An 18,338-nucleotide genomic window follows, 5' to 3' on the forward strand; every position below is an offset into this window, starting at 1 on the left:
AGGGTGAGCGAGCCCCGCGGGCGGCCCCGGGCGCGGAGCCCCGCGCGGTGCCCGAGCGGCTGCGGCGGAGAGGCCGCCCCGCCGCGCTCCCGCCCGCAGGGGCCGAGGCCTCCCGCGCGTGCCAGGAGCGTGAACCCGTGGCCGAGGAAATGCCCTTGCGCAGAGGGAGATGCGGCTGAGCCTCTCCAGCTTCCCTTTCCCCCCCGAAAGCGGGTGGGGAGTAGGGCGCGGACCGTGGGCTCGTCCGGGGAAGGAATGCGGATAGGCAAACCTTCTGTAAACGCGGTGTGCCGGAGTGTTAACTCTTCCTTTAATTCCAGCGGGAATTAATTCCACACGAGGCGTTTCTGATGCCGAGCTGGAGGGTGCACAGTATTTGCAGGAAAACAGTTCGAGTGGGGAAAAAAAGAGCTTGAAACTCTGGAAGTAGACACTTGTTTATAGATAACGATGCAACCCTCAGTAGGATGTAAAGAGATTTTAAATGTAAATATATACGTGTTCCTGTGCTTTCCAAAGTGCTGCTCACCTTACCTTTACAGCCACCCTAAGATGGTATCCCCTTTTCATTTCTGGCTCAGATAAGTTTGCTTGTATTCAGATGGAGTTTCTGTCCCCACTTTTTACTGGCTTAACTACAGACGTCATTTTACAAGTTAAGTGCAACTCTTTGGACTCTCCAAAGAGTTTAAGCTTGTTTATAGCTTATACCTGGTGCTCCGCAATGATGGGTGATACAACCTGAGTCTTCTGCTGTACTGGCAGAGGTTTGCCAGCACTAAGACTCCTGGCACTATTAAACTGTGATATTTTCATGGTTCGTTTTGGGCTGGCTGATTACTTCAAGTTTATGTACAAGGACATATCTCTTCTGTGTCCCTGCTATCACCTTTTTAGAAAACTGATCTTATTGGAAGGCTTGCTTCCTCCTTTCCCACCTTCCTAGGACAAAGGGATTCTCCTTCTTGTGTAGTCTTCTGAATGTCACCATCTCGCAGTGTCTGGCCCTGTCCTAGAAGGGAGGGAGACAACCATCATTTTGGGGAATGTAAAAGTTGCCTAAGCCCATTCCCTTTTCAGTGCTTAAGTGGCTGCTCAACCATCACTACTGCAGCTGTGGAAATAGAGGCAAAAGTACAGTGATGTTAGTAATGGTGCAGCCTGTTCTGCTTGTGGAACATCAGCATGAGCATATTGCAAGTCCATGTCATACCCTTGCAAACTTTTTTCATGCAGTGTGAAGTGTAAGTAGCCCCTGTTAGCTTGGTTCTGCAGCATACTCTCAGCTATGCTGAACTGATGTGTGCACAGTTACACAACAAGCTGACTTAGAAGAGATTTATTTTTCACCCAGATTAGTGGCCTGACCCGGTTCCCAAGCAGTGAGCTACACTGGTACACCTGAGGGAATGAATGCCCAGGAGTAGAGAGTTCTTGAGTTTTGTCTTGCTGAGAGGGACACTCATGGCTGGAGCTGGAGCATCAGCTGTTAAACACTGAGAACTGTGATACTGCTACAAAAGCACTGCTGCAGTTACCACTATCAGTAACTGTTCATTAAGTATAGTTATCCAAGCAGGTATTACTTCAGGTTTCACTGAAGTGATACTATAAATCTGATTTTAGTTAGTGCAATTGCTCTGGAAGTGCCAAGTGTCAGAGCTGATACCCAGGCAAAACTTGCACTGGAATAGGCAGATTGGAAAGAAATAATGTTGTTTTGATGTGAGGCCCTCATTGAGACTCTCAGAGTACCTGAAGTAAGGTGCATTACTTTCTGCTGCAGTCATTGAGCTAGGTTGGTGAAGTTCAGTTTTCTGTCTCGTATTTTGAGGTGCAGACTGGATTATATGATGTTACTTTGGAAAATATTCTGCCGTAGTGAACACTAGTCTTGTAAAAACACTCTTTGAGTTAGCAGTCTTCGTACTACCTAACAAATAGGTTTCAGTTTCTGTTTCTCTACCTAATAAAACAGACAGATGCAAATCTTTCAAGAGAAAACTTGCAGCCTGGCATGATTAATTACTGTGGTCTTCTGTTACTGCGTAAGATGGAGGATTTGAAGCAGTAGTCAGAACAGGCAAGGACTAGATGGCACAGCCGTGCAACTCTAAGATAACTGAGCAGGAACCAGCTTTTAAGGCCTTTCACATGCTATGCATCAGTCACCCCACTTGAGTGAGCGTGATCAGACATTCTTAGTTACAACTCCTACCTAGGTGGAACTGCTCAAAGTTAATTCCTTGCTGGTGCTGCTGTGGAAGCAGCCCTGGGGAGCCACAGCAAAATAGCCTTGCCTATTTTAATTTTAGCCTTATGGGCAAGGGAGCTGCCATGCTGGTCAGTATCTGCAGGATACACAAGGCACATTGCTGTGGTTTTTGGGGTGATGTCCTGGAAGGAATCTTGATAGTTCCAGCCTTTCCTCACTGGAACGAGCGTAGATAAAAGCTAAACATACAGATTTTCCTGGTGTGTATATATATATATACATCTATATATATATATATATGAGACCTGGTGGTCTCATATATGTATGGATGGCATAATATACCAATAGGAAGGTCAGTCAGAATATGTTAAATAGATAAGCCCAGGATGGAGGAAAGTGGTCCTGTCTGGGATCTAAGCTTGTATGATAGATACTTACGTGGCTTGATTTCTGCAATTAGTTATGCAATGAATTAATAATTTATTTGGCATATCTTTATAAATGGCCTGAAAAATCTGTGTCATGATTCTTGCATAAAAGCTTCATTGAAAGGTACCTTTATTGTTGCCCTGAGGCATACTTTTCTCCCAAACAATTCTGTATTCACTGTGTTATGTCAGCAAGGTTACCTTGTCCTCTGAAGAGCAGGATAGCTGAAGATTGGTGAATTTATAGTGGAAGATTAAAGAAGGTTGTGCACAGATGTCAATCTTCCTTTGTAGCTTAGGGCTGTGTATTTTAAGTTTGCATTTCATAAACCTTGTATAAATCTTAAAAAATTCTAATATTATTGCCTATGCTTAAAACACCAGAAGGTTCTGCAAAGCTTTTGCCACAATTATGTGCATTTTAAAACTGATTCCAGAACCGTAATCCAAAACTAAAGGTTTAGTTAGAGGAAAAACAGTGAAATTAATAAATCTTCTTAAAAGCCTGTGGAGAAGCCTACTGAAAAGCTTTAGAAATAAGTTAAAGCAGGCATGTGGTTTTAAAGTGGGCTAACCAATGTAACACATGTTCCCTGCTACCACTTTTAAGGTGTATAAGCTTGAAGACTGTAATTTTGGGATGTATTCATGTTCCCTCACATAACAATTGCCAGGTAGCACAGAGGTTGGCAGAGGATGGTAGATTTGCGGAGCACCTCACTTACTAGCTAGCAGTTTTTGGTGAAAACAGTAGAATGAATGGAGCCTTACTGTTGATCTAAAATTAAATCCTCAAATATTTTAAGCTTTAAAGTAACAACTATTAAAAAATGTAAATTTTAAAGTCACTTTATTTTGCAGTGTTGTATTAAGTATTTAAATTATTTTGCTACATAAAAGATCTAATGAGACTTGTTCTTCTTTTGCCAAGTTACCTTAAGCCTAAAAAGAAGTCAGTAATAATGAGTATAATTGAGTGATCAGGTCCACAAATCTACTTGGAAACTTTTTGAATAGATGCTCTCTTCAAATCTGTTAGCTATAGGTATCAGCAGTCAAAATTTCAGAGCTTCTATAGTACTGCATTTATATTGTAGGAATATATGTAAAATAGTGGAGTGTTGAAAATCTGTGCTTCAAGGCATGAATTCCATGGATGGAAAAATGTGAAGTCACACTGAGGAAGAATGATTTTCAATCTACCATTTGCTGAATCTGTATTAGTACCTGCAGTTAAAACACAAAGAGCCTAAATTTTTACAGGAAACAACATTTCCAATTCTATAAAATTGTTTTAAGTGTACTAAATTAATTTATACATGTCCCATTTTTTGTTTATGCTTTCAAATCAGATGTTCCATTGATTTTAAGCCCTAAATCCAAACTGACAGAGAGTGACGGTTAGAAAAAGAGCCTCAAAGACCCCTTATTATCAATCAGACTTGATGCCAATTTCCTAAGAATGTACTACTTTACTTGTGGTTCCCTGTAATAATAAAGAAGTGCCAGCTGAAGTCCATGATAGGGAATAGCTTTCAGCTGGGTACAGTGGAGTCCTGAGCCCTATCCTTTACCTGCTATATATGATTTAGGCCAGGTACTTTCTTTCTCTGAAATGGCTGCTAACCCTGGCAGTAGTGATAACAACCAGGTACTTGTTTTCTCAATTTCTTTTAATAAAACTGGATTGCTAGATTTTAAAAACAGAAGTCAGATGCGATTTTGTGTATACAATAGTGATTTTCTAAAATTTAAGCTTCAGCTGCTGATTTTACATGCTTAGAAAGCTTGTTATGGCTGTATTGTGGTCAGGTACTAAAATAAGGTAACAAAATTGATCTTGGTGTTACTTTATTTAAATTTTGTAAGTTTCTTGCTGGCTAGTTTTTTAATGAGGTGTAAGTTACTGTCTTAAAAATTTATGAGAAGGTGGAAAATGCAGTATGTGCTGCTACTTCACTCTTTCAAGCTCCTGGTCCTTTTCTGTCTTTCTACATTGGGCACTACTTCATAAGTGTGTTGATCATATAAACTATAGAAATATTTCAGTCCAGGTTTGTGACAATCAGAAAAAAAGAATTCTAATGATACATCTGTCTTAAGTCATTGTATTTCATTGCTGGTGGAAGTTTGTCTTGCATTTTATATTGGTGAAGATGCCCAACTAAGGAAGAAATAAATTTTTTTCATGATTCGAAGACTAGAGTCAGGTGGTGAGGGTGTCTGAGCAGCTACTTTTAACTATCTGGGCTTTGTTTTCTGAACTGTAAACAAAATTTCAAAATCAATAAATGTAATGGAGCTGCTGAAAAGGTCACGTAAGTGTAGTGTGAAGAGCTGTCTGTATTTAAAAATTTATAAATCTGCTTTCCCTTTTACTAGGATATCCGGAAATTCTTTGGTGTTGTACCACCTGGAAAGCGACAAGAATGTGAGTCTGTGAAAAAGAGTGAAAGAATTAAAAATGGTGAAGGACCCTCAAGTGGGAAGAAAAGGGAAAAGGAGGCTAAGGTTAGTTTTGCTTTTCATATTTATGAAGTGCTTGGTTTCTCTGATGCAAGATTGATTGTGTATCTAGCGTTTTTTAAAGTCATAGTTCTTCTCACATACTAAAATAACAGACTGTATGTCAGTTGTTTTTACAGGTATGGGAGGAAACTACCACTTAAAATTAACTCATAGCAGTAAAACTTTGTAGGTGGTGAAGAAAATTGCTAGTTAAAAAAATTTGGTTTGTAGGACAAAGGTAGGTATAGAAGTTCTTAGGGTTAAGAGCTAGTGTAAGAACAGTCTGATATATTTGAAGTTATTCTGACTATAGCCGCAGTTCTCTAAGTAGGTTTGGTTATGTAATTTTTAGTTTAATAAACCCAAGGTTTATGCACAGTAGATGCAGACATAGCAAAGACCTCATGCTTACAAATGAGGTAAAAGTCTGTGGTGTAGTGCCTGCTGACCAGTTTTTTTACCCAGGTGTTTTAACACCTGTAAAGGAAATGTTAACACTGTGTTTGTTGGGATCACTTCTCTAAACCTGCTGCAAAGACCAAATTCTTTAAAATGACTGGTTAAACTAGATGGGGTTCTGGTTTCAGACTACTTTCCATGTTAATCACCTGAGCTGTATAAAAAAGAAAGCAATGGCTAAAGCTAGTTTTAAAATCACTTAAAGAATGGAGGGATTTCTAATAGGATGGAATGTTTAATGTGAAACATAACAGTTTGGAAGAAAGAGCTGGCTTAAAAAAGTATTCTGACTGTATAATTTCAGAGTGAAAATTCTTCCTTATTTTCTCTCTGCTGCATCTTTCCCCCTCCCACACAGGGGTTAGGACTATTTGTAAACGTAATATTGGAAAAGAAATAATTTCTGTTAGAATTTGTTTGAAACTCATAAATTTGGATGTATGACTGTCTGAAAGCTGAGAGGATCTGTGTAATGGTTGAACTAATGGACTGTTACACTTAGGTGAATAATTCACCCAGTGAAGACGATTCCAAACAAAAGCGGACAAAAAAGAAGAGAAGAATAATCTATGATTCAGGTAGTGTTCAAAGTTGTTTCTGAATATTCCTTTGTATTTTTTGCATCAGCATGCAAGGTTGATTAGGTAAATTGTATATCTGAAAGTTTTTTGAGGTTTTTTTTTAGTCAATGCAAGTAAAACTTTTTTCATGGCAAATATTGATGGATACAGGTGTTTGATAATAATAAGAGTGCCAGGTATGTAATATACAATGCAAGGTAACTTTTAACAAAACAGCTGTTAAAAAAAAACCCAAAACACAACCCACACGCAAAAAAAACCCCACAAAAAAGAAATTCAGATGATTAATTTTATCAAAACTTGGGAACTTTTTTTATTGCTATGAGATTGTATATACATTGTGGAATGCTTTAGGTTTTTGGTTTTATTAAGGAAAAATAACATCCTACAGTGGGTACAGGAGGCTGATTATATACTATAGCTTTACATTTCTTTGCACTGCATGAACATAATCTAGGAGATTGTTTTAAAAGCAAACTTGGGTTTAATTTATTTGTCTTTTCCTATTAAAAAAAGTCTAGTAAATGTTTGTTCCATAGTTAGAAATACAGTATGAAGCACAGAGAATATAATTTGAAGATATCACATTCTGAAAATATTCTTTGGAGTATTACAATAAGGGAAACCCATTTTATAGCACTTACATCTTAAAACATAACCCAAACAACAAAAATCCCCAAACAAGAAAACCCAAGCCCTTGCATGTCAAGATGTTAGATTAAACTAGAAATGTCAAGCTTTAAAATTAAATTTTCTGATCTGCTATGTAATTTAAATCCTCTTTGATGGTATTCTGTATCTTGTTGTGAAGCTGTAGAAAAGATTGCAGGTGTTCCTACAATTTTTGACTCCTACCAAAGACTTCAGCTTGAAATTTTAGAAGCGGTCTCTTTAATAGAAGACTGCTTTTCTGGTTGAAGAAAAATGATCACAGAAACATGTCCTAATAATGCAATTATATATAGAAAAGTGTTTTCAAATCTTTAGATAAAATGTTTTATAGACAGTTCCTGTTCAGCAGTAAGGAATAGTAGGAATACAAAATTAATATATTGCTCAGCTGATACCTTTAAAATACTGATATTGTTTGGAGATTCTAACCCTTTAGTAGTAGGAGAGAAAAAGAGAAATAGTACTCTAAGCTCTTCAAGATGGAAAACTCTGTGGGTGGTTTTGTTTTCATTTTTGTTTGGTTGGCTGGGTTTTTTTTGTTGATGGGGTTGGGGGATTTTTTGTTTGGTTTTTGTTTGTTTGTTTTTGTTTGTTTTTGTTTGTTTTTTGCTTGTTGTGTTTTGTGCAGGGTGACAGTATTCAAGTCAACTGACTGTATCCAGTCTTTTTTTTAGATATAATTACAGTATATTTGTGTTTATCATGGGAAGAGGTAGGCTCTATACATTAGCCCTCTCTGACACTTGTTAGTTGTCTCTACTTCTTCAGTTCATCCTGCTGATTCATTTGGATGCTGGGATACATAATCCACAGTAGTGTAAATTTGTCATCTCGACAGCTTTTGGGATGTGGAGAATGGTTGGTGATGAGTGGCAAGTCACCAGTGTTCTCCTGAAAAAGCAGAGTACCACCTCAGTGATTTTTTTTTTTTTTTTTTTGTCTGTTGTTAGTTTGTGGAATTGGTTTCATGGAACACAGCAGCATAATATTATATTTTTTGTGGGTTTGGCATTGGGTTTTTTTCTGGGTGTTTTTTTAAAAATGTTTGCTTGTTTGGTTTTGTTGGGTGTGTTTGGCTTTTTCTGAAGTAAGCTGCTGTGGTATCTTTGATGGTCGCATTCTTTTTCAGAAAGGTTGTTATACAGGTATAGCAGTTACTGAAATAAATAACAAAGTATTGTTATGTAAACAAAAAACACTGTCAATGCTGGGTTCTGACCAGATTTTCATTTAGTCATTTATGTGATGCATGAAAAGCAGAGCTATGCTCTGACCTCCCTACCATGGTAGGAATATGGAGTCTTTTTCTCACTCAGCTGAATATATGTGAACACATGTTAACTGTTAGGCTTTAAGTAACAGATCACATATGTGTATGTGGAGGAAATCTACATTTATGTTGTGGTCAAAATACAGATTCAGAAGAGGAGGTGTCGTCAGTGAAAAAATCCAAGAAGTCACCTGAGAAAAAAGCAGCTACTTCAAAACTTGGTAAAGTTCTAAAGCAGGATCCTGTTGTTTATATTTCAGAGACAGGTAATGGAAGAAATATATCATTATATGTTCACCTATAGTGGGGGGGGATTATGTTACAGTGGGATGGACTGTTTGACTGATATACTCAGATGTGACCATAAAACCTAATATTGAGGAAGACAAATTATGTTCTCCTTGAACAAGCTAACCAAAAACACTTCAGAAGTTCAGCCTCAAGTACTGTAAAGTCACGGGAGCAGGCTGAAAACTGAGCTGATGTTGAGTAGTGGCTTAGGTTGATTTAAATAGGCATATAATTTAATGAGGTAATGCTTCCTTGCTTAAAGAGAATTCTATAGATTATGGAGAAGAAGTTAAGTACCTTTAATATAGTTTAGCTGCTCAGTAGCATACTTAGAAATAACTGTTGGCTGCAGGTTTGAAAACATGCATGTTTTCAAATGTTATTTTACTTGGTATATAACGTTCCATGTGTAATCTCTGTGTGATATGTTGGTGACTACAAAAGTTCTTGGTTTTGTCTGTAACTTCTCAACACAAACATTTAGTTTGTCACTTGCTGCAGTGGTTGCCGGTACTTCTGCACCCAGTCCGAGTTGGGCTGAACCTGCAACTTCTGTCTTCTGCCTTCTGTATTTGTCTCTGGAGCAGAGTTCTTTACTAGCCACAGTGCTTCCTGAAGAAACTGTGATTGAATTAACAGACTTGAATCCAAATCTGTTTTGATAAAACAGGTTTTTAAGTAATAGAATTTCAGTAGTTCTTCTGTGATCTTCTTTGAGTTTTATTATACTTACTTTGGAAGAGTGGACACTGTCCGTAGGTATGGTAGTATTTTTTTGCTAAGTTTACTGCTGAACATAAACATTGCCTTCCTATAATCATACCATGTATTTTTAAAACAAAAAGGGATTGTTTGCTGCAGTATTGCATTAGAAGTGTGGCTCAACTGGGTTTTTTTCTATACTTTTCTTCCTCCTTGGGGTCTTTTCAGAATTCTTGTCTTTAAGATACATTGTGCTTATTTTGCTTGTCCTAGGTAGTTAACCTGGCTGTACCATGTCAGGTATTCAAATGAGCTCAATTTTCCAAAATAACATGAACATTTTATTTGTTGTACTTATCCTTTTACTCAAAGCTTTGCTTCCTTTGGCAGTTTTGCCCACAATTCTTTCCTAATTAAAAGGATCTTTAAAAGCATTTATCCCAGTGTAGGTAAATGATCAAATTCCTGGGGAATAAACAGTACATATTTAGGTTTATTATGCAATTCCAAGTGGTGTAATCAAGTTTTTCTGCATAGGGGTACCACGGGACCACTAGTCAAGGTTATTAGTGAAATCCCTGAAAGCCATGGGCTCAAGGTTACTCTTATCAAAAGAGTCTTAGGTACACACAGGGTTGACTTAACAGTGCATTTTAAAACAATGCCTTTATAACTTTGAGACATAATGCTTGAATTTTGTTTACATTTAATTTCTAGAAATTGTTTCTTCAGCTTAATGGAACTGTCAAGCTGAGTGCATTTAAGTGGTATCAATCCAGTAATTAGCTTGAGATAAATATGTTCTACAAGAATAGGAATATAGACATATAGATAGAAAAGATCCTAACAAAATTTGTAGGCATTTGTCCTTTTCTTGTTTTTACTGTTATTAAAAACTTAAATCAAGAATGTACTGCTTGGACTCACTCAGAAGTCAGAATCTCATTCTCAAGAGTTCTGTCCATGGCAGTGTTTGAAAGAGCCTTTTGGCATCAAGAAGACAGTAGAAGTTTGGTAGTTAATTCCCTCAACCTATTTTTCAGTTTAATTTGAAACTTTTTTCATCTTGTTGCTTGAATTTCTTTTCAGCTGTTCAATATAATTATGTGGGATACAGCTTTCTCCAAAAGTGTTTGGGGAAATTAACCTTTTGGTTTGTCTAAGAGTAGACTGATCTGGATTACTGTGTTGCTTTGTTTCTTATTGGCTTGTGAACAAGTTAATTTTTTAAAAGGCAAAAGAACAAAGCAAGAATAATTACTCTTTGGTTTTTGTTGATACATTTAATCTAAATAAATATTTAGTTTAACGATGGCCAAATATAAAACGAAGTTATTCTGTACAGTAACAAGGGGACAAAAAGCCTTTTTTTGTTGGTAGTACAGTCTTAGGGGATTGGGAAAAATCCAAATGTTCTCATTAAGAGAACATCCAAATGTACTCATTAAAATAATACTTGTTCTGTTTAATGAAGTACAGAACCTTGAGCTTTGTAGATGACCTGTTATTGTGGTCTGTTGAACTTCATCTGGTTTCATCACAGGTGGTGATTTAGCAGGAATTTTGACTTCTCTTGAAGTGAATACTTAATCTTTCATATACATTGTGCAGAGGTAATCATGTATATGTAGCGATTGCCTTGATTGCTTGAATATCTTTAAAAAAAGAAAACCCTTGTTGTAGTGGTAGTCTGAATTATTTATAAAGGTAGAAAAACTGACATGGTAGGAACTGAGGAGGTCTGTAGGCTACTGGAAAACTGTTCCTTTAGAGCTTAGAAGACAGGACAAAAATAATAGCTTGTGGAGGTCCTTGCTGAATAGAAGCTCTTTTAATGTAGAGAATATTAGGGATGGGGAAACAAACAAACAACAAAACAAACCCAAACAACCTCTGACAAAAATTTAGTTAAGTGCTAATACTGGTGGGCAAAAAAAAATAGTCCCCACATTCAAGCACAGGTTCAAATGAGCAGCAGGTTGTCAGTGAATAAGCATGTCTTGCACTGAAATATTTCATGAGGGAGTAAAATACTGTCACTGGCACTTCTTAGGCAATACTTGTGTTCTGCTTACTTATGGCAAACGCTATACGTAGGTAAAATGTGAGGAGGGGATAAATAGTACTCTATGTACCAACTTTCCTCTAAAGTGTTTCATGCAAGGTCAGTTGAGGTGTAGTTGAGCCTTAAGGGAGTTTTGAAACATACTTGAGGAATAAGAGTGGGTTCTGGGAGAAATCCTCTGAAGAAGCTGGGATGGGTGTTGCAGAGGAGAATGTAAAAGTTATTGAGGAGTGAGCCCGTTTAAAATTAATTTGGTTAAGTTTGGGGATACCAGCAGTACAATGTAAGGGTCGTGTAATGGTAAATGTGCTCTTGAACTCAAACTCTTAAAGAGTTGAGAGGAGTGTTGTATGAACATAGTAAATGTATGATAGTAGTTAACTCCCTGAATAGGGGAGTAAGGGTAAACCAGGGGTGTGGATGAAGTTAAATATAATCTTACTCTTATAGAAGTGGTCTTTTTTTCTTTCTACAGAAACTAGGATAACAGTAGTATTGAGAAATAAATGTAATTTTGACTAAAAAAAGGATTCATTTATCAGAAGACATTGGAATTACTTGTCAGCCTGTATTTCAAACATGGCAGGACATGAAATGAAATTAATTTTAGTTTAGTCTCTGTAGCAGCACTTCAAGCTGTACCTGTGTTAGCTCAAGATTTTGCTGCTTTCCTCTGCCTGTTCCTATTTTCCATGCTGGAGACCTTTTTGCTCCCTTTCAGATCTCCTTATTGAGCTGCCAGAGTAACTGGTCTTAATGTGGTTAATCTGCTGGATTAGTTCAAAATGTAAAAAGAGGATTTATGTTTAAATTTTTCTTCTCGCTGATTGATTTTGTTTGAAAACAGAGCATTGTGTCCTGAGAGGCTCAGTAAGTTCTGTTGCCTGAGCTGCACCTGGAAAAAATTGGCACATTTATATGTGCTTGGATTGCTTTAAGTTACTTTTGTTCATGTTTTGTAATTATTCACATGGCATTACTGAGTGTTCCTGTCATGCACGGAACTTCAGGCAATTAAACCAGAACATGAAATTTCATTGCATGGGGGGGATTCAGATCTGCTTCTGTGAACTACTGTTGTAGAAAAGTAACCTGCTCAAGTGAATAAAAGTTTCAGTAATAATAAGCTGGAATGTGTTAATGGACTGATCACTTCTAATTGCTTGCTGAGGTAATACACACAGCTGTTTCTATGGCAAGTGCAAGCATTTCATTTGGAAGGAGTTGCTGTAATTGATGGGTTTGCAGCTATAAGATAATTTACTGTGTTTTAAATATATTCACCTTTCTTACGTATTTTGATGGTCCCAAAACAGCATACAGACTTGACTAAGAATTTTGTTTGGTATGTATTGGACCAAGGATATCAAAGGCTATGTAGTTTGACACTCAAGTGTCTAAGAACATGGTAGTTAACTGCATTTCAGTCTTGTATCCCTAAACCTTTTTATCTCAAAGTGAAAAATAAAGCAGAGGCAACTTTCTGCTGTTACCTTTGATAATGGGAAAATCCAAAAATAATTTTGTTTCAGGGGTGTAAAGGTGAAATGATTCAGGTAAGCTTTATATTTTTATACCAGCACAGAACTGTGATATGTCAATGTAGGCCAAGTGCTAACAATTGTGGTTTAAAGTGCATGTTTGCAGTACATCTAAAATCAATTAGCTTTTTGAGAAATGGCATGAAAAGTCTAAAATGACATAGTGACATAATATCTACATTTAAAAATGTAAATTGCAACTACTAGCCTTTTTAAATGAGGAGAAATTAAACTTTGCTAGTCACACATAGCATGTGCTCTTTGGAAGGAGTTACAGGGGTTGAGTTGGAATAGACCTGCTGGCTTTTTTGAGAAGTGGTTATCTTAAAGGTAATCTTTTTAAAGATTTACTTTAAGCAAAAAATGAGTACAAAACTCAATCCTCCCAAGTGTTGGGAGTGTTGGGAGTGTTGGGTACTGACCCATGCATAGGTAAAGTGAATAAAGTCAATACTAGGACTGTAGACAAACCCTATTTTCTGCACCCTCAATACAGCTTAGACAGCAATGCCTGTTGCTGGAGATGGCAAGTTCTTTAGGACAGGAACTGTTTTAAGTACTTGCACAGAAGTGGTGTTGTTGAAACTGAAGAACGTCCAGAATATTACCCTTTCATACAAGTAATGTAGATTTAATGATTTTAGGATGTAGTCCTTTAGCTCCATATAGAAATCCTTATGTACTAGTCTACAAATGCCAATTCAACATACATCATAGTAAGTACAAGTTATTTGTAACCTGTAAATGCCCTGCCTATATTTGGAGTTGGTTTTATGACATCATAGTAGGCTGTCCCTGCCTCAAATATTTTGTATCTTAAATAGAATAGGAACCGGGAAATTACATTCTCTGGTGATGAGCAACTCAACAGTACAGAAATAATAAATTAATAAAATTATTTCATTGTTCTGAAGGTGCTCTGAGGATCTGTCCTATACTGCTTGTTGCTGTTGTCCCTGCCTGCAGTAGATTGCTCCCTTTTTAGATGGGCTGAGGTCATTCCTGTACCCAGGCCTTTTAAAAGGATCTGAATTTAAACAATGTTTAAAATAGGCTAGATAATTTTCATCAGGCTGAATTAGGGAACAGCTGCAGATGTTGCTCAGTAATCAGCAGGTGAAACTTTTGAGAAAGGGTGAGGATAGGAAAGAGGAAGAGGACTAGCAAACAGTTACAAGTGACCTGCTGGCATTGATGTATTAACATAATTGTGGTACTGCTGGAACGGTATATAAAAGCCAGCTGTGCTTTAGTGTCACGGAATAGCTCTTAAAACCCCCAGGATTATATTGTTCGTTGCTAGGGAAGTTTGTCCTCCTACATTGCCTGGCATAATAGATCCCTGCTTCATGTGTAGTGTTTGCATACAAAATAATTAAAAGCAATCTCCTGATTGTCACTGCGTGTGTGTTCCATTGATCACATGATTAGCTTTCCCTTTGTCACATGTCCTTGATTTCCAGAAGCCTCAGCTAAAATATATTTACTTGTGTTTGTAGTTCTGAGCTGATCCTGGGGGACAAAAAAAAGAAGTGTATGTTCAGGATATTTTTTCATTGTGTAACACACGAAAATGGATCAATGTAAGCAGGAAATACTGTTATTGGAATAGTCATGTTCTGCTGTAGAAAGGTTTTACAACAGAAAAGTCACCTAGTTGATGATGAAATTGATTCCTGTTTCTTGGTGAAGTCCATGCCCCTGTATAAGGCTATCTCAAGGTTTGCCCAGTAATTGCTATAAGAATGCAATTAATCTACAATTTTTACAAGTTAAAATCCAAATTTTTACTTGTATTTTCCCACAAATTATTAACTTGCTTGTATGAAAAAGAACATATCTTTTTCCTTTTACAAGTCATGTGTTGAGAATAGTGCAGCAGCAATAGTAGTACTCTTCTTGGCATTTTCAAAGTTGTAAATAAAGTTGCCTACATGCTTGTAAGGAGACTGGAAGCGTGCAGCTGATTAACTTTGCTGTTCACTTCTGTGGCAGTAGGTGTGTGGGAACAGTTTGTTTCAAGGAAGAAGTGTTAAGGTTTTACTGAAAAAGTTGGTGTTCATCATACTTGAAATAAGGGAAGTGCCTGGAGATCAGGTGAATTTGCGATGTGCTTATGAATTTCCTGAACCTGGGATGAAACTATAGTCAGTCCCCTAAAGCCTCTTTTGAAACCCACTTAATAGAATGAGGCTGGTTTTGTCTCCTAATGACCACTTCCGTGTTCTCATTCTCCCTTTTCTTTATTTACTTTTATCAATGACTGTTCCTGAGTGAGTCTCGTTTGTCTTCCGCCACTGCTTGCAGTCAATAAATGCTTCTAATCCTGTAATTTCTTGGAACAATATAATTAGAGCCAAGTTCTGACTATTGATAATACATAGTACTGGCTTCATAAATGACTTGAGTCTGTATATTTTTAAATTAAAATCTAATTGTATTTACTCTGCTGCTTTCTACTTGAGAGAAAGCAATATCCCGTTGGGTTTTGTTGCTATTTATGGTTATAAGTGAATAATGAAAAAAATCAAAATGGCATACAGATCTTCTGCTAACAATAATGATAAGTAACAATTCATTTTTATCATCAAGCAGTTGACAGATAGATGTAATTACACCTGTATTAATTGCTGATTTCCAGTAACAGTATATTTTACTCCTGCAAATATATTTTTTTGTTAAACTGAAAAATTTGAAAGAACCAAAAATATTCTTGAAATTGTTTATGAGATAAGCAGTCTCCTATTCAGACTTGAAACTATCATAAATTAGGAGTCTTAAGCATCTAGAGTCCAAATCTCCCTGATATGTCATAGTTTGTTAAATTGAGCTAAATGGCAGTAAGAGATTTACTGCTGCATCGGGAAAATAAATTGTGTTGAGAATAGCAAAGCTTTTAGCTTTGTGTAAAACTTGCTGCTGTCAGCTGGGGGTCTGGGCTTGAATTTTCTCTTCCATATATTGCTTTGTGAATTGAGTTGGCTAAAATGCCACTTTCTCATGGATAAATTTTTATCCTTAGGCATTTTCAATTTAACTGCTGAACCAATTTACCCCCTTACAGATGCACGTTTGTGTTAGTTTTTTCCCTCTCTCAGCTTTCTCTCGAAGGAATAGGTGGAATCCTGCTTGGTTCTCATTGTATTCTGCCTTGTAAGTGTTCAGTAGCAGGAAGTTCTGGCTGATGCCTGTAACACTCTAAAACACTGCCATCTGTTGAGAGCAGGTGAAACAAAAAATAATTGTTTCCCTCCATCTTTGTCTAGAATACAACAAAAATAAGAGATGACAGACATAAAACATCTTCTAAACTTAGGGAAGTGGTAAGAAAACAATTTTTTGTATGAAAAGAAATATGGGGACTTAAATTAGGGGTTGCTGGAAAATGAACATGTTTTTGTGATAATGCTGTCAGTTTAAGTTCTGTTAAAAAACAGATGTTTAGAACAATCTGTGTTTATGATATGCTGAGATGAGTGTCTAAAATATCTCTAGTTTGAGAAAAGTAAAACTAGACTTCAGTTAGAGGCATGCAAATAAAACTGCCTCTGTTTCTGTTCCTCTCAAGTCTTTCCGCTGCTTTTTTACTGTGTCTAATGCTCATTTTGGGGGATTTTCTCTCAGTTCTGTTTACCAGAAGTAATGGAATTCTCTTTGTGTTTAGATGAAGAGGATGATTTTGTCAATAGAAGAATTTCCCTGAAACCAAAGGAGAATGGGACATCAGCCGTTGGCTGTCCAGGAACAAACATTGTCAAAAAAGGAGAGGTCAAACCACAAGCTAAAAGCAAGCCCCTGTCTCCAGTGAAACAGACTCCCACCTCTGCACTTGATTACTTTGGGACAACGAGTGTCCAACGGTCAGAAAAGAAACTGGTAGCAAGTAAAAGGAAAGAGGTGAGTACTGATGATGTTCTTTAGGCTGCTTGTGTGTCTGAAGGCAGGTCAAAATGGACAGTTTGGTGACTGCAAGGAAGTACTTAACTGCTGCTCTACCTCATGTTACTTAGTAATGATTACTCAAACAGAAGTTGAGCTCTGATGATACGTGTGTGCACGTCAAGTCCTCAAATACAAGTTCAGAGTAGCATTGCCATGTTTCATAAGATAGCACAAAGTTGAAGGTAGTGTTTTCTTTATTGCCTCTTCTCAAGTGACTTTTCTGGAAATTCATTAAGTTTTCTGAGGTTAGTGAATGGAAGGGATAGCTTATATTTGAGGGTGGAGGGCAGACAGGAGAGGAAGAAGGTTGTTTTCCCAAGCTTTATGGCCCACACATGCTCATGGAATAATAAAGTACCAAGTAAAGTATGGAGGAAATTAAAAATTCCCAGGGTAGTTATTGATTTATTTTTCAAGTGAGCCAACTGTGATAGCTTCAGAGATGTTCAGCATTGTTTGAAGAAATGAGATGTTTGTATTATAGCATGGTCTTGTTTTGAATAATAAAATCCCTTGAAAATAGCCTTGTTTAATAGTGTTTAAGTTGGAGAGCTAGAAATTAAATGTTGTATGTCTCATTCACAGTCCTTTTCTAGAAGCATACAGAAGTAATCTGTACATATTAAATTACTGTAATTGACACAGTAATAGGGTAACTGAATGGTTGGTCTTTTTTTCTTTAATACAGCCTTCACAAAGCAGAGATAGCACACTAGATGATGAGGCCATTGCTAGGCAACTGCAGCTTGAAGAAGATTCAGAGGTAAAAGCTTTACATATTTAATGCTCTATATCAAGAGCAGTTTGTTTAACTTAAAATTGTTTTTCCTTAAGAAATTGAGATGGACTTTCCAGGTATGCTATAAGTAAGTTCTCCCAGTTTGAGTCAAATTAAGGGAAATGCTGTGGGAGGAACGTCCCCTTCAAAGAAGGCAGGTTTTCAGCTATCCCTCCCCCACCAGGTTTGGAAAGAAAATTCCTCGGAGGAAAGTGAAAAAGGAAAAAAAGTTATTTATTTAACAGTGCATGCAGGCACAGGAAAAGAATAATGCTAAATACTAAAACCTCTTGCTGTGAAGAGAGCCTGGGTAGATTTCCGAGTCCTTTGTGGGTGTCGTTTTCTCCTCTCTGGAGCTGGGGTTCAGCAGGGCCTGCTCTGGGCCTCGGTGGAAAGCCCTCCCAGTGGGGTTGTGATATTCTGGTGTTCTGAGCAGTCCAGAAGAGAAGAAGCAGCCGCCAAAGTCCCAGGAAAAACTCCTTGCTTTAGCTAATGAACAAAGAAGCTAGCTGGAAAGCAAAAGGAACGTAGTTCTCCTTCCGCTGCAGAAGTGGAGCAGCTGGGCAGGAGAAGCCAGCGAGTTTATCTCTGGTTTTGAACGCAGTGCCGAAGGAATTCCACCGGCTTCCCCCGCCTCTTAAAGGTCTGCCTTAAAGCTACAGAAAGGCACACGATTCATGTCTGGGCATAGAGCAGGCGATAGGGGATACACATCATAACGTCACCCCAAGATATAAGTGTAATAAAATTCATCAATATGTGCAAGTATGGTTATACAGTTATTTTTATAGGCATTATTTTAGTTATGTAAATAGAATGTGTCACTCTAATCTTATTTTCTCTCTATTCAGACTTTTTCTGTCTGTGCAGCTGATATACCTATAGT

The 18,338-nt window shown here is 37.3% G+C and overlaps 1 protein-coding gene across 1 annotated transcript in view; it reads left to right on the forward strand.

Annotated features, from left to right (window-relative positions):
* The first annotated feature begins 4,258 nt into the window (after window positions 1-4,258).
* RFC1 (replication factor C subunit 1) overlaps window positions 4,259-18,338 on the forward strand; it is a 29,827-nt gene continuing 15,747 nt past the window's right edge. The window contains exons 1-6 of the mRNA XM_042053360.1: window positions 4,259-4,294; window positions 5,026-5,154; window positions 6,113-6,188; window positions 8,280-8,399; window positions 16,397-16,629; window positions 17,363-17,437. Of these exons, the coding sequence (XP_041909294.1) occupies window positions 4,259-4,294; window positions 5,026-5,154; window positions 6,113-6,188; window positions 8,280-8,399; window positions 16,397-16,629; window positions 17,363-17,437 (669 nt within the window). The remainder of the gene's footprint in view (window positions 4,295-5,025; window positions 5,155-6,112; window positions 6,189-8,279; window positions 8,400-16,396; window positions 16,630-17,362; window positions 17,438-18,338) is intronic.

This window comes from Corvus kubaryi, unplaced genomic scaffold (assembly GCF_017639235.1).
Source record: "Corvus kubaryi isolate FWS band 111438036 unplaced genomic scaffold, C.kubaryi_AGA036_p1.0 split1-131, whole genome shotgun sequence".
NCBI lineage: Eukaryota > Metazoa > Chordata > Aves > Passeriformes > Corvidae > Corvus > Corvus kubaryi.